General features: G+C 50.3%; 1 protein-coding gene across 1 annotated transcript in view; it reads right to left on the bottom strand.

Moving 5' to 3' along the window:
- The window catches only part of EMP2 (epithelial membrane protein 2), a 12,783-nt gene extending 10,295 nt beyond the window's left edge, over positions 1–2,488 (bottom strand). Inside the window, exons 1-2 of the mRNA XM_006776299.2 lie at positions 2,355–2,488; positions 114–210 (exon numbers count right to left, since the gene is read on the bottom strand). Coding sequence (XP_006776362.1) covers positions 114–210; positions 2,355–2,432 — 175 coding nt within the window. The 5' untranslated portion in view covers positions 2,433–2,488. The remainder of the gene's footprint in view (positions 1–113; positions 211–2,354) is intronic.
- Positions 2,489–15,988: the final 13,500 nt, after the last annotated feature.

Below are 15,988 nucleotides of genomic sequence, written 5' to 3'. Positions count from 1 at the left end.
CTGACCCCCCGGCCGGGCCCCTCCCATCGTGCTGGGTGGCGGAGAGGGTGAGGAGTCAGGGGGCGGGGAGGCGGCCTCTTTCTCATCAATGCTTCCCCATCGCTGCAACTCACAGACAAAGCTGTCGTCGATGTCTGTACAGTTGGTGCTGTTGACTGTGAAGCAGACTTTCCAGACATCTGCAAAAAATCCGTCTCCTACCCACCAGGCCTGTAACACAAAAGGGAACACAGGGAAAGGCTGATGGTTAATGATGAAAACACAGACTCCTGGTGGGTGGGAGGCACGGGGTGAAAGGGCGTTGAGGACCGGTGCTTCTCAGTGTGCGGTGTGCGTGCGGGTCACCGGAGGAGCTGGTTAACGTGCAGATTCTGATTCGAGAGGCCGGTGGTGGGGCCTGAGATCCAGGCTCAGGTGATGCGCCCAGGTGATGTCCACCTGCTCTGAGTAAAGGACAGGATGGTGCAGGCCCTCCCGAGGTGGAGGAGAGGAGACCAGGCTCAGTTGGCGGAATAAACAGTGGTAAATTCCACCAGGGCTACAGGGGTGAAGGCAGAAGGGAGTGAGAAAATGATGAAACTGGTCGGGGAAGGGGAGCCTGTTATGGACGAAATGATCAGGCGAGACTCTCCTGTCTTCAGTCCAAATGCTTTCATTTCTCTCCTGCTTCTGCTGTCTCCACCCCCCAGAAGACAGGACTCTCTCCCACCCGTCCACCCAGTCACAGACATTCACTGAGCACCCACTGCGTGCCCTGCTACAGTGCCAAGCACAATTCCTAACCCATGAGCAACCCGTGACTCACTGACTGGCAAGAATGCCCATCTGTGTCTGCCCGTGAGCGCCACAGTCGTGTGCACACGCAGGAGCGTTCCATGGGACTGAGGGTGCTGTGGCTGATGGCTTTTCTGCCCCTCGTGTCTGTCTATTCTGTTCACTAAGTCTGCGACCATTTCAGAACCCCAGAGGACCAGGTGCAAGACACAGAAAAAGGAGATTCTAAAAGAACATTCACTACCATTTATTTCACCAAGCACGGGCCCTTAGGATAATGGCAAGGTGAAATACTTTAACGCCCGGCATCACTGTGATCCCTGCCCTACCCACTCACGGCTGTTCTTCAGGAACCTGCAAGAAGCCAAACCTGATCACTGCATTTATCTGCCCTTACAGGACCCAAGGCCAGATCTGTAATGGTTCCAACCCCAGTTCTGCCACTTACTGCAGTGTAAACTCCAGCAGGGACCTTAACTGCCCCGAGACCCAGTTCCCTCACCATAAAACAGGGCTAGGAGAGGGCCTATCTTGTAAACTTGAGGTGAGGATCAACTGAGATGATGCACATAAAAGGGACTAGCCCAGGACCTGGCCAGTGTGAGCACACGCTAAGTGACAGGTGTGATGCTCTATGTTACTACGGTTATGACAATTAGTCAACAGAAGTCTATATGTAGGCAGAGCTGATGGCCACTTGTAAGGTGCATTTTTTTTTAGCTGTGTGAGCAGTGGTTCTGACTCGAAATGTCTCTGCAGTCTGAAATGATCAGGATTGAAGCCAGACCTTTGGATCGAGGTGTGGGCCACAGGGGACCTTTGGTAAAAAGCTTCATTTCCTGCTGGCAGGGATATTAATCTATGCCAATAGATTATTTATCTAATGCTTTCCTGCCATAGGGCTGAGAGCTGGACACTACAGGAAAAGAGCTCAATTTTTCACGGGAGCATGGGCAGAGCCAGAGAGTCCCAACCCTGGGCTCTGCTGGGGAGGGCAAGGACAGGGGCGCCAGCAACAAGGGCTTCTGTCAGTCAGGAGATGTCAGAAGCGAGAGGGGCAGAGATCCCCTGGGATGGGTCACCTGGGAGCTAGGGCAGTGGTCCTCCACCAAGGATGATTTTGCCCCGCTTCAGATATTTGGCAACGTCCGAAGACATTTCTGGTTGTCACAAGTAGGGGTGGGAGTGCTGCTGGCATCTAGTGGGTAGAGACCAGGGACGTGGCTAACCCTCCTACAGCAACAAAGAATGATCCCGCCCAAAATGACTGGTCCACCTAGTGCCAAGGTTGCGTCATTGACCTCAGGAGGGCTGAATTGAAGCCGAGTGGCCAAAGGGCTTCCTACAACCAAAGATTTGGGGGAATCAGAGATGAGAGGACCCAGGTCCCGGCCCACCTAAATGTGGATGCTTCAGACCCCAGCACTTAGGCCAGAGCCCTCAAGGCCCAGGCCCAGGAGGTGGGCATGCCTTGGTGGGCAGGACAACCGCAGTTGTAATCACCTTGGGGAGTTCTCTGATCCTACTGTTGACTGCAGGACCCAGGGGCTCTGGGATGGTCATAAGGAAAAGGAACTTACATTGTCGATGGTGGCGATGAAAAGCAAAGCCGCGGAGGTGATGTGGAAGATGATGATGAAAGCCAGGAGCACCAACATTTTCACAGGGCACGGTAGGGCGAGGGGTCGCGTTGAAAGCCCAGAGAGAGCAGGAGATGTGCTAAAAAGGGTGTGAGAAATTGGAATTTGTCAACGACAAAATGAAAATGAAAAACAAGCAACTTTTAATGGGGTTTAAGAAAATGAAAAACAGCCCTTCCTGTCTTTCCTTGCCTGCATATTTTATCAGACAAAGTCTAGAGCTTTTCAAAGCTGTTCTTCGTTGCATCCAGACATTGAATATTCCTTGTGGAGGATTTGGGGTGAGGACCAAATAGAATCCCTACTTCAGAAAAGCATCCCACCTCTTCAGTGGCCTGCCAGGGGCACTGAGGTGGGCAGGAGGGGCTGTGTGGGGGCTTAAATGCTGTCTGAATCTCCCTCCCACCAGCAATGCTCTGGGGATATCATAGAACCAGAGGAAGCTCACCCTCTGAGTTGAGTATTCATTATCACAGTCCCTGCTGTGTAACAAAGCAAAGGTGGTCATGAAACACAAATATTTCCTAGTGATCCTACTGTTTATAAAATTAACCCCCGAACACCCTTCCTCTTAATATCTATTCTCATTTGAACAATATCCGACCACTAAATGCAAATACAACATGTGGCAGACAGCTGCCATTCATTTTTCCTCCCTCCTGGCACTGGAAGACTGAATTTCCCAGACTCCCTTGCAGTGAGGTTGGACCTTCTGACTAATTCTGGCCAATGGACTGTAAGCAACACTGGTAGGTGTCATTTCCGGTCTGAAGCATTTCCGAATTCAGAAGCAGGTGTGAGTTCTCCATGCTCCCTCCCCCTGATGACATAGCTGGATGGTGCAGCCACAACACACTGAAATAGAATCATTAAAAGAGCCTTTTCCTGATACCAACTCTCCCACCCAGAGAGTTGCACTGTGCCAAACCCTCCAACCTTTCTCTGTCAGCTCTCCCCTCGGAGCGTGCTCACTCTCACTCCCTTAGTCCCTGACCAAGGCCGCCCTTTGAGACTCAGGACCTTTAACAATGAGCCAGGAGCTGTGTGGCTGCAGGGCTCAGCCTGGGTGGCCCCAGCTGCGACTCTGCATCATCATTTGGAAGAACCCAGTGAACCAGCTCAGAGATTCTTCCAATGCTTTTTTAAAAGGACAAACCTCCCCTTTGTTTAGGCCTGCGTCACTCTTAGTCACTCTTAGCTGCCAGCGTATGCTGCCTGCAAAGAGATGCGTTTCTGATCCTCGCAATAAAGGAAAAAACAAAAAAGGCTCCTGCACCACAGATATTACTTCAATGCCAGCTGGAATGCAAAATGCCAGCCTCATCAGGCAGGGCCACAAACTTCAGGGTGATAATGGCTTTACACATTGTCCAGCTCAGATGACACAAATGCCTGAAGACTTTCTGGAAAAGGAAAAGAAAGGCTTTAACTCAGTCTTCCCCAAAGTGTGGAATTCACATTACAAGGCATGATTTTGGATGGTGCACTGATATGGTATCAAATAACAATGAACCATGTAGGGAGAAAGCCCTCATCGAAATGGTCTGAGTCCACCAAGGAGAAAAGACCCAGTTTGGTGCTAGCCTGTCTCTAACATGTGCCATTTTTTTAAAAACAAAAATAAGCAGAACTTTTGGCAAGCCATAGTGTGTAGCTAGAATTAACAATGTTGCTTTGATATTATAATGTTTATTTTAAGGTTCTTTTTAATTTTTTTAATATGTTGATTGATTTTAAAAAAAGAGGACAGGAGGAAGGGAGGAGAGAGAGATTGAGATTGATGTATTGTTGCACTTATTTATGCATTCATGGTGTGATGCTTGTATGTGCCCTGACTGGGGATCGAACCCACAAAGTTGGTGTATCTGGACGATGCTTTAACCAACTGAGTTACTGGGTCAGGGCTACGTTCTCCCTTTTTATGGAAATATCATATATAGTAGAGATATAAAATCTCATTAAAACAACTTTATTGAAATTGTAAGAGTGAGTCATTTAAAAAATATGTTATGTACATAAAAGGACAGGTGGTCTTCAGTGTCAGCAAAAATCCTGGGGGTGGTTCTCGGAGCCTAGTGTCTGGGAGGCGTTGCGTTAACACCTGAGAGTGGTTTCAGTTGGAATCCCAGACATTAGGAATAATCTCCTGCACAGAAAAGGGTAAGTGTATACAAGGGGTCAAGTCAGGTCTTGAGTCCAGTGTAAGGCGAAGGCCTTGGGGAATACAAGGGTGGCTAGAGATTGGTCTGAATTGTTTGACAGCCGGGAAAATTGGAAATAAAGAAGTACTCTCCCATGATGACACCTGGAATTCAGATCTAGTGACCTCACCAGAGCTTTGGAGGAAATTATTCATAAGTAGAGGAGACCCCTTGAATCTTTAAAAGGGACTAGAAATGACCCTTTACTCCTACATCTTTTTTCTTTTTTAAAAATATATTTTATTGGTTTTTTACAGAGAAGAAGGGAGAGGGATAGAGAGTTAGAAACAGCGATGATAGAGAGAAACATCGATCAGCTGCCTCCTGCACACTCCCTACTGGGGATGTGCCTGCAACCAAGGTACATGCCCTTGACCAGAATCGAACCTGGGACCCTTCAGTCTGCAGGCCAACGCTCTATCCACTGAGCCAAACCAGTTAGGGCTACTCCTACATCTTTAAATCAAAATAAGTCTCCCTGTTCTTTTCCTACTGGCAGCCACTCACCCCAGTTTCCTATGACCCCTTCCGGAGATAGTATCTGTTAGGTGGGAACACTTACTCTCCACTCCTCCTGCTTCCCTGTAGAGCAGCGGTTCTCAACCTGTGGGTCGCGACCCATTTGGGGGTCGAACGACCCTTTCACAGGGGTCACCCAAGACCATCGGAAAACACATATATAATTACACATTGTTTTTGTGATTCATCACTATGCTTTAATTATGTTCAATTTGTAACAATGAAAATACATCCTGCATATCAGATATTTACATGACGATTCATAACAGTAGCAAAATTAGTTATGAAGTAGCAACAAAAATAATTTTATGGTTGGGGGTCACCACAACATGAGGGACTGTATTAAAGGGCCGCGGCACTAGGAAGGTTGAGAACCACTGGGAGGGAGATGCACCAGAGTAACACTCTGGCCTCATGCCCCACCCCTCACTCACTCCTTCGCTTCTGATTGGAGGAGACATCCAGTGTTCACTTTCGGGGTTGGTGGAGCTCAGCCATCAAGGGGCCACTGTGTATGGCATGCTCTTCCCTCCTCTCGCCACTAGGCGTGTCTGAGCTTCCAGAGTCCCAATGTTCCTTGGCTGGAGGGGCTCTGGGGCCAGTGGAGGACAGGGGTGTGGAGCTGAGAGCTACAGCAAGCTCATTTGGCCACAGTCTGAGCTAAGACAACCCAGCCTTTCTCACCTGCTCATATTCCCCAGAGATCATTCTTTTCCATATGAGTCCCCCTCCTTCTTGGATAGACTGCCTGGTTTCTGTTGTAGGCTATGCCACAATGGGCCTATCCAGGCCCATTTCATTCATTTCCAGCCTTTTGCTACTCCAGGCTATACTGCCAGTGAACATTTCTGAACTTACTTCTTTGCTTGGACAGATTCCTAAATGTAGAGATGCTGGGTCAAAGGATATGAACATTTAATTTATTCCATTTTAATTTTTATTCATTAAAATATGATTTACTGCAAAGCATACTAAGAACTATTAGTGCTGTGTCAGCCTTGATCTTCAGAGGGTCTTCAGGAGGTAGAACGTATTGGACCAACTCCTATGGATGGCCTGGGTGGGTGGACAAGCCTTGGTTTCCTACCTTTGACTTATTAACACCCCGATTTCCCCTGGAAGTATAATTCTGCCGCTACAGTCCAGCCTCTGCATCCCCACGGCTCTTCCTAGCGGTGCTCAATCCTTCCCACAACACACACCCATGTTTCACTCCTGGGCAGGGACTCGGTGGGCCCTCTTGGGAGATACTGAGGGACAGACAGCTCCCTGGGCTGGGTATTGGATGAAGGCTGGCCCACCAAACCCAGGGTGGCATCACATTTATGCTTCCCATGCACAGAAACTTATTTTCCCTTAAAAGAAAAGTCATACTGACCCCTTGTCTCCCCCACCTCCCCCATCCTTGCAGGACACAGTGCTCTGAGCGCCCTCTCCCTGCCACCCCCACTGGGCTTCCATCACATTGTCTAGGTCTCAACTCAGGCAGCCCCTCCTCAGAGCAGTGTCCGTGATCATCCACGCCCTCCAGCAATGTCTATCCCCCATCATTACCTATCCCAGTGGTTCTCAACCTTCTGGCCCTTTAAATACAGGTCCTCATGTTGTGACTCAACCATAAAGTTATTTTCGTTGCTACTTCATAACTGTAATGTTGCCACTGTTATGAATCATAATGTAAATATCTGATATGCAGGATGGTCTTAGGCGACACCTGTGAAAGGGTTGTTCGACCGCCAAAGGAGTCGCGACCCACAGGTTGAGAACCGCTGATCTATCTCATCCCAGCATCACCTATACCATCCCTTGGTTTATTTTCTTCAGAAAACTTTCAGTCTCAAAGAATCTTATTTGTTCACTTGTCTATTACCACTCTCTCCCTCTGTCCCCTGCTGTCCCCGGGCACAGAAGCTGTCTTTTTCCATCTGGGGAAACGGAGAATTGTAAAGGCCCTGGAAAACCCAGCGCTCTGACTGTCCCGAGACAGGAACTGGGAGGCCATGACTGGCTCCGGTCCCACAGTGAAACGGGAACAAGGCCAGGACTTGGGGATCTCCTGGCCCCTCTCCACTTTCCCTTTCAACCTCGATGGGAGACCCCTCGAGGGCGCATGACGATCTTTCAACAGTCAATGACCATTTCCCCAAAGTCTCTGTCACTCTCCAGCACAGCATTCGCCAGGCAGGTCAAACCATGGCTGTTTTCTTTTGGTGCCGAGCAGGGTGTGGTAAGAGGCCACCTGGGTTTGGGCGTTCACCTGTCCAAAGGTGGGAGGCCGCACCAGATGAGCTTCTCCAGTTCCCATCTAGAAATCAGAGTCTTACGATTGGCAGAACTTCTCTTTTTAAAAAAATACGCTTTGATCTACATAGTCCCTGGGCTGATTAAGAATAAAAAAGGATAATGGAACCAAAAGGCATATGATGAAAAACCACAGCCCTCTGCCCTACCCCAGTCCTGATCCTTTTCGGCTTAAACTTTTTGGCTGTCTTTCCCTCCACGGTTCCATATTTCCGAACAATACTCATGCGTTTCTATTTCTAGATTCATCTACTGTAAACATCACTGACTTCCTGCCTCGAGAAGAGTTTCCTCACCCGTCATCCCAATACCGTCTTGCTGGAAGCTAGTTCCAGCCGGGCACAATAAGACGCAAGAAGTCCTCAAAAGGGTGATGGGCTTCTCTATTCAGCAGGGCCGAATCATATTACCTGCTGCTGGAATAGCTGAAAACATTTCCCCAAACCTAAAGATGTGTATGTATTATTGTCTGCTGCCTGACAGCTGAGGGCAGTTCCCCCAACCTGACAATGCCTACTGTATACCAGGCCTTACCTCTGGTATGTATATCTGCTTTGCTTTGGGGCAATTTGTGTTAAAAGAGTGAGGGGTCCAGAGATTCAGAGAACTTGGTTACTGAAGCTAGGTCTCCTCTGGCTCCCCAAAATGCCTTCCAAATTTATATGTCTAGTCTCTCTATTAATTCACATGCAGCCCCTTCTCCAGATTCCTGAACCCTTCTAGATGCTCAGAAACACCCCGGCACAGTCTTGTCATCCTCACATCAGTAAGTGTCATTCGCATTATGACCATGTCGGCTGTTCGCTGCAGAGCCAAATAGTGTATTCTTCTTAAAAAACTCGTCTTTTCTCTAGCTAGTTCCCTGTTCTCTCTCTCTGTGACTCCATCTATTATCCTCATTTCTTCCATATTTTTTATCATCCCAAGTCTCCTATGGCAGAACCCCAGATGCTGGGCAAATGCACCGTTTCACTTGCAAGCCTGTGGTTAGACTCAGCTTTCCCAGGGCACTTGACCCCGCCAGGCCCTCTCTAACTCCGTCCTCCTCTGCTCTCCGCCATGTGCAACCTCAGCAGCTGCTGCTGCCACAGAACAAGTAGGACAAGCACTCTCCAGAGAAGACTAGCAGATTCGCCCATAAGTGTGGCCAGGGCACAGGATGCTGGCATAACCCCAAGAGATAAAGGAGATAAAGCAGGTCCCTGGGGAGAGGCTGCCCAAGAGGACTCATCCCACACGAAACGAGGCTGCTTCTGATGAAAGGTCGCGCTACAGTTTACACAGCCTGTCTTGTGCTGGATCTTCACGTCAACTCTGTGAAGCTGGCAGAGTGAGGTATCATTATCCCCATTTTACAGATGACAGACTGAGGCTGACAAAGGCTTCAGGTGACTTGCCAACGTTTGCAAAGCCGGGATGCCAATCTATGGTTTTCCAACTCCAAACCTAGGACACCAGGACACTTTTCTTTCTTTTTAAATATATATTTCATTGAGTTTTTTACAGAGAGGAAGGGAGAGGGAGAAAGAGTTAGAAACATCGATGAGAGAGAAGCATCGATCAGCTGCCTCCTGCACACCCCCTACTGGGGATGTGCCTGAAACCAACGTACATGCCCTTGATCAGAATCGAACCTGGGACCCTTCAGTCTGCAGGCCGACACTCTAACCCAGCCATGGGCAAACTACGGCCCACGGGCCGGATCCGGCCCATTTGAAATGAATAAAACTAAAAAAAAAAAAAAGACCGTACCCTTTTATGTAATGATGTTTACTTTGAATTTATATTAGTTCACACAAACACTCCATCCATGCTTTTGTTCCAGCCCTCCGGTCCAGTTTAAGAGCCCATTGTGGCCCTCGAGTCAAAAAGTTTGCCCACCCCTGCTCTATCCACTGGGCCAAACCGGTTAGGGCCAGGACACTTTTCTATGTCCCTCTACTGCTCTATCCACTGGGCCAAGCCGGTTAGGGCCAGGACACTTTTCTATGACCCTCTTCCCTGCCCACATGCTTAGGGCCCAATGAAAGTCAGGTGGTGGCCTAGTTAACATCAGGTGAGATGACAGGCAGCCTCGTTTTTGTTTCTGCTCCTTTGGCTGGATTTACCTTGAGCTTTGCACCAGGCAGGAGAGCTCTGGGAGGGCCCATTAGCTAAAACTGGGATATGACTGGGCTAATTAAGAAAGGGCGTGACGAAGAAGGATGTTTTAGTCTTCATTTGGACTAAAAATAGAGCTTCCTGCCTTTTTAAATCTATTGGTTCACTGGCTAAACTCAAGCATGTGTTGTCTTTATTAATCTACTCTGAGATTGGTTTGAATTTTGGCCCTTTAATCACCGAAAGGATACACTGTGACATGGGAGAATGGACTACATTCTGCTTTCTAAATTTATTACAACACACCTTCTCTCCACCCAGAAACTCAGGTGGATCTGGCGGAGCACTGTACCTGGACTCCCCAACCTTGGTTTAGGTGCATTGTAGGAACCATGGAAAAGGGTCTTCAGACTGAATGCCTACCATTGTATACAATACCCATAAAATAACCACAGAAAATAGTACAGAACACAGGGTATTAGAAATTATTATTTAATTTTTTTCTTAAAAATGAGAACAGTTATCAGAACAGGAGCAGCAAATGGGCTTCCACTTCCTTTGGGCATGGGACTGGGATGAGCAGGGGGGAGGAGGAGGAGGAGGAGGAGGAGAGGCATTGGGAGATGTAGGTGGGGCCATGGAAATTCTGCACACAGAATGGAGTATTTGTGGCTCCGTGAATGTCAAGTTCTAAAGCAATGGTTGACAGTACTCCCCAGAAATGTCCATCTAGATCTCAGCAAACAGGATACACCAAGAATTGCTACTTCCTTGCTGCCTCCTAAGTAGAGGTGCTGTCCTACTATGCCGTGGTCCAATGTTTGCTTGAAGTGTGTGTGTGTGTGTTGCACATCTAGCCTTGGGTGTGGAGAAAATTCTGCTGGTGACTCAATGGCCCTCCATCCGACTTGATTTACTGCTGATGGTCTTACAGGGAGAGAGAAGGCCCCGGGCCTGCCACTGGCAGTGTAGGGGTCCCCTCCTCTCGTCCCTTCATAGAAACACAAATCTCCGCAGCAGGAGGCTCAGCCCTGCCTGCTGGTGCTAACAGAAGCTGCTCTGGCACCCGCTCTCTTTCGTGCAAGGGGACAAGAGTGAGCCAGCTGCCTTCCCCAGGGGAGAGAACACGCTATTAAGGCGACCACTCGGCCCCCCGATTCTATTCCCACCCTTGGGAGTTCTTCCCACAATTCACACTACGGCCCATTCTCAGCCTGCGTGGAGCCTTGTCCCGGAACTGTAGGCAAAAGGACAACCCTGGAGCCTTTCAAACAGACCTGAGAAGTTGGGCATCTGGAGGTCAGGGCCATTGCCCCCAGCGGAGAAGTGCTCCGTTCACAGCTCCCCAGTTCAAAAGGCCAGGGACGCTCTGGGCCCGTCCTGGGGAAGGTCGGCTGGTCAGTGACTGCCCAGGCCACACTGCCAAGGAGACTCCCAGGTCCACTCTGGAGCTGGCAGTTCAACCCCCAGCTGGCTGGAACCTCGGCCCCTCCCACCGCCCACAGCACTTGGAGGGGACAGTGGCTTTGGCCTCTGTTTCAGGAAGGCAGAGGTCAGCTCAGCCTCCTGCCCTGCTATCTAGGCAGCAGCCAGCCCGAAATATCCAGACGCCCGAGATGCCCTGGGCATGGCGGAAGCCCCTTTGCCCTGGGTTGGCCGGCTTTGTGCTCACTGTGGCTGGGGTTTCTGGGCCTCAAGACAATTCTTGGCTCCGTCCAGAAATGACAAGAGGCAGGACACTGGGATTTGGCAGTGCTTCAGGGCAGAAGCCACAGAGAATGGTTCTGCCTGCTCAGCCCTGGCCCTCTCAGCCACTGAAATAATAATAACACAACATCAACAACAGTGGTGGCAGATCTCTATTGCCTCGTGTGTGCCAGGCACTATTCTAAGCTCTCCACATGGATTAACGTATTCATTCCTCGGGAAAACACTATGATGTAGCTGTTATAATCAGCCTCATTATTTATTTATTTATTTATTGTTAATTCTCACCCTAGGATATTTTTCCCATTGATTTTTAAAGAGAGTGGGAGGGAAGGGGGAGAGACACACAGAGAGAAACATCAATGTGAGATTGACATATCAGTTGGTTGACCCCCGCACATGCTCCGACTAGGGCCAGGGATGGAGCCTGCAACCGAGGTACATGCCCTTGACTGGAATCAAACCCAGGATCCTTCAATCCACAGGCTGGCACTTTAGCTACTGAGCCAAACCGGCAAGGGCTCTCATTAGCCTCGTTTTACAGGTCAAGAAAATAAGGTTCAGAGAGGTTAAGCAACTTCCCCAAGGCCACAGAGCTAGGAAAGGCTAGAGCTGGGATTTGAACCTAGGCAATCAGGCACCAGAGAAACCACTATATTGTCATATCTCAGTTTCTCTTCCCTTGTAGGGTGCTGTTACTTTCAGGCTTGATGAGGAGATCAGTGCAAAGTTCTGGGGCCACCTGTGGCTTTGGATGCTGGTCACCCCTATGTGTCATTGCTCCGGGCTTCACGAAGTGGGACACACGTGAGCAGGCTGGGGACAGGGACACAGAACAGAGTCACCCGTGAGTCCTGAAAGCGCCTCCCTTCGCCGAGCGCAGGAGGAACACTTGTCAGCGAGGTGGCCCGTCCTAAGGATGGGTAAGGACTATGATGCACTTTGCAGGTGACACATTAAAACGAAGGGATTTAGCCACATCATCCCGTTAGCAGGTGGGGAACCAGGGCTCAGACCCCAGCCTTCTGATTACCAGCCTGTCACTCACTGTCTTTAAATGGAGCAAGTGTTCACCCAATGAGCATTCACTGAGTGCTGGCCACGCCCGGGGCCCTGGTGATACGGGGATGAGCAAGGCAGGCTCCGTGTCCCTGGGGAGCACTCAGGCACAAGACGAACAAGCAGGTGCCAATAAACGAACACGCTGTGATGACATGTGTGTGTGAGCACACAGAGGGAGGTGTGACTAGCTCTGTGCTGGAGGCAGGCAGCGTCATCAGGGCGTCCCAGAGGAGGTGACCTCGGAGCTGGGTGTCAGAGGATGGGCAGGCAGGGCTGTGGGGACGGGGTGTTGTGGGCAAACGGAGCCAAACGCTCCGAGGCACAGGAGCATGACCAGTGTGAGTGGGGTGTGTGCTGGGCAGGGCCCCGGGCTGAGCCAGAACTTAACGGGCCTTGGGAGTCTGCGTGTTACCCTGGACGCAGTGGGAGACGGGGAGGGTTTTTAGGCAGGGAAGTAACAAGATCTGCCTCTACAAGCAAAACATTGCACAGTCCGGTAGCCAGTTTAGAAGGAAGTGAACTGGGGAGCTGCTGGAGCAGCCCTGGTGAGAAATGGGGAGGGTCTGGACTAAGGCAGGACAGGGATGTGGGCAGAAGGGAGACGGAGAGCTCCGCAGCAGGCGGAATCGCCAGGGCCTGCGCTGGGCGGAGGGACGGGCAGAGGACCCTGGGGGCCGTCTGCTTGTGCCAGAGTGGACGCTGGTTCCACGGATGCACTTGGACTGGGGCAGGAGGAGCACTAGCAGGACGAATGCCTGGTTAACAATGGTGAAAAAGGGCTGGGCAGTTGGAAATATGGGTGGGGCTGCCACTCAGGAGAAAACGGAAGCTGGGAACAGAAATCCAGTGTCCTGGGTATGGATGGGAGACAAAACCACGGGGAGATATAAAATATTACCCGGGGAGAAAGTGCTGGCAGAGAGGAGAGGTGGGGAGGAAAGGCCCTCGAAGGAGACAGCGATGAGGGCACAGTGCGGGGAGGAAAGAGGAGTGGGCGGGAGGGGCGGGGGGGACCCAGAAGGCAAGAGAGGAGAGACGAGGAAAAAACACATCATGATGGAAAATGAGCTCATAGGCAAACTTGGTAATAATTTTGGTGAAGTGAACGAAGGCCCTTCTTTGTTTTCCTCCCGGCGACCTGATGGTATCCTGTGGCTGTGAACTTGGGGATTACTGCCTCTCCCGCTGGGGGTCAGGGACAGTGCCGGTTTATAGATGGTGCTCAGCATATGTGTGTTGAATGAAGGACTAAAGGAACCAGCTTTCAAGGAGCTACAGCGCTAAGAAGTCAAGAAAGGACCTAGACTTTTCTTCCAAGTCTGACGGTAAAAGAAGGAAGAAATGTTTATCAGATGCCTGGAAGCCCTTCCCAAAGAGAAAACGCAGCCCCGATGGCTTCACCGGTGAATTCCGCCACACACTGAAGGAAGAATAATGCCGGCTCCGCATAAACTCTCCCAGAAAATGGAAAAGGGGATACCTCCCAACTCATTCTATGAGGCCTGCAATACCCTGATCTCAAAAGCAGACAAGACGTTGTAAGAAAATACAGATCAACATCTCTCCTGTTCATAAGCACCAAGGGTTTTAGTAACATTTTAACAAACTGAATCCTCCTGACAAGAGGTAAAATGCATTCCCCACCCACTGAGTTCTGGCTGCCCCTGGAAGGGCAGGGGTCTCCTGTGCCTGTCCCTGTGCCCTAACCCAGCCCGCCCCCAGCTGACCCAAGCCCACTCCGCCCACCTGCAGAATCAGGAGCTAAACAAATGCTTTCTGTTTTAAGCCATTGCATTCCGGGATGGTTTGTTACACAGCAAGTGCGAACTGATACAGGGGAAACACTGCTGTATGAGACTCAGAGTTCCTCAAGGATGGAAACCACATCTTACTCATCTTCATACCCCCAGTGCCCAAGGTTACTCAGCACATACTTGTTGAATGTCTGCTAGTTTGGGCAGCTCTTAAAAGGGCTAATAACCACCATCCTGCCAATGACTGCTACCTGACCCCCTCAATTAAAGAGCTCCCGCTGCCTGCTGTCATCCCAGGAGCTGCTCTCTGTAATTATGCCGCCCGGCAAACACACAGCCCAGCCCAGGGAGGGCTGATACTGTATCTGCAGGCGCACGTGTCAGTGTGGGGTGAGGTGGATTCGGATTAGGTGGCTAGGGGTGAGGCAGGTGTCAGACTCAGGCTGCTCTCATCCTCACAGCCACTGGGTTAGGAATATTCCTCCCACCACAGAGCACCTTGTATTAGTGGCATTTCCTTTAACAGCTTAAGTGACCGTCGGGAGCTTGTGACTCCCGCCGGATTCAAAAGGACAGCCGCGTCCTCGGGTGCCAGCCCGTTTCCGCACGCGCGCGCAAGCCCAGCGAGAGCCCCGTACCTCTGCGCTTCTCTCCTGCAGCTTCTGCGGGTCTCAGTGTGCCTTTCCTTCCTTATAGTTGTAGAGTTTACAGTCAGCCAGGCTTCCTATGGTTCTGGATGAAGTCCGTATTGTTTCTCTGAGGTATTAATCAATTGTTGTGAGCGGCCTTAATTTCCCGGTGTTTATCTCTGCCGCCATCTTAGTTTCTCAAGAGCCGTCCTTTTTATAGATGGATTTTGCCAGCAAGTTAGGGACCAGGAATCACTGCCTACAACTCGGCCTCAAGACCAGGAAGCCAGGCCGCCACCGCCGTGTAAATTCACACAGGAAGGGGACGAAGGGGAGAAGACCAACAGGAAGTAATGTGTACAAAACTCGGTGAGAGCTCAGATGGAGCCAGACTGGACTGTGGCCCAGCAGCTTGGCCACTCACTGCCTCAGTTTCCTCATCTGTAAAATGGGGATGACAATGGCACACCTCCCTCCTAGGACCGTTGGGTGATAACAGAGTGGACATGCTTAGAACAGCACCTGTATATATAACAAGTACATGCACCAGTCGCAACCAGAATCTCAGTGAAGTTTCTCAGAATTGCCACTCCGGTCCCTTCTGCTTCCCAAGAGCCAGCATTCTCTCTTCCTGTCCCCCGCCACCACTCTCAGGTGGCAGCCACCAAGTGGAAATGACCACCAGAGCTGTCTCCCGGAGGGAAAGAAGTGCAAACAGACAACAGGATGCTCGAGACGTGCGGACAATTACGGGATATTTCAGGCACCGTCCCACTATGCTTACGTCAATGTTTTCCAAATCAGTCATCCCTGCACCACCTTCAGAAGGTCAGGCCTATCTGTGTCCCACCTGCGTTACTAGTCACTGACTTTTAAGACTCACATCGTTATGAAAGGAAACCTTATATCAAGACTGGAAATGGAAAGTCAGCCGTTGCTGCCCTAAGTAGGTGGTGCTGGGGAAGAGAAATACAATGAAAACAAAACAGTGTTATTAGATTCCAGCTAGAAACTGCTGCTGCTGCGAGCCGTGCGTCCCTGCCAGCTTTTCTCTCTCTTTGCTGAAACAGGAACGTCACATGTGTTTCAGAAGTTTGAAAGAGGGGAGAACCAAGATGGCGGCATAGGTTAACGCCGGAGTTTGCCGCCTCGAACAACCATTTCAAAAGTGAAACTAAAAGACGGAAGGGACATCACCCAGACCCACAGGAACGCTGGCTGAGTGGAAGTCCTACAACTAGGAGGAAAGAGTAACGCATACGGACACTCAGAGGAGGCGCAGTGCTGAAGTCAAATTCTGA

Source organism: Myotis davidii, unplaced genomic scaffold (assembly GCF_000327345.1).
Source record: "Myotis davidii unplaced genomic scaffold, ASM32734v1 scaffold209, whole genome shotgun sequence".
NCBI classification, from domain to species: domain Eukaryota; kingdom Metazoa; phylum Chordata; class Mammalia; order Chiroptera; family Vespertilionidae; genus Myotis; species Myotis davidii.
This window is presented reverse-complemented; position numbering and strand designations above follow the sequence as displayed.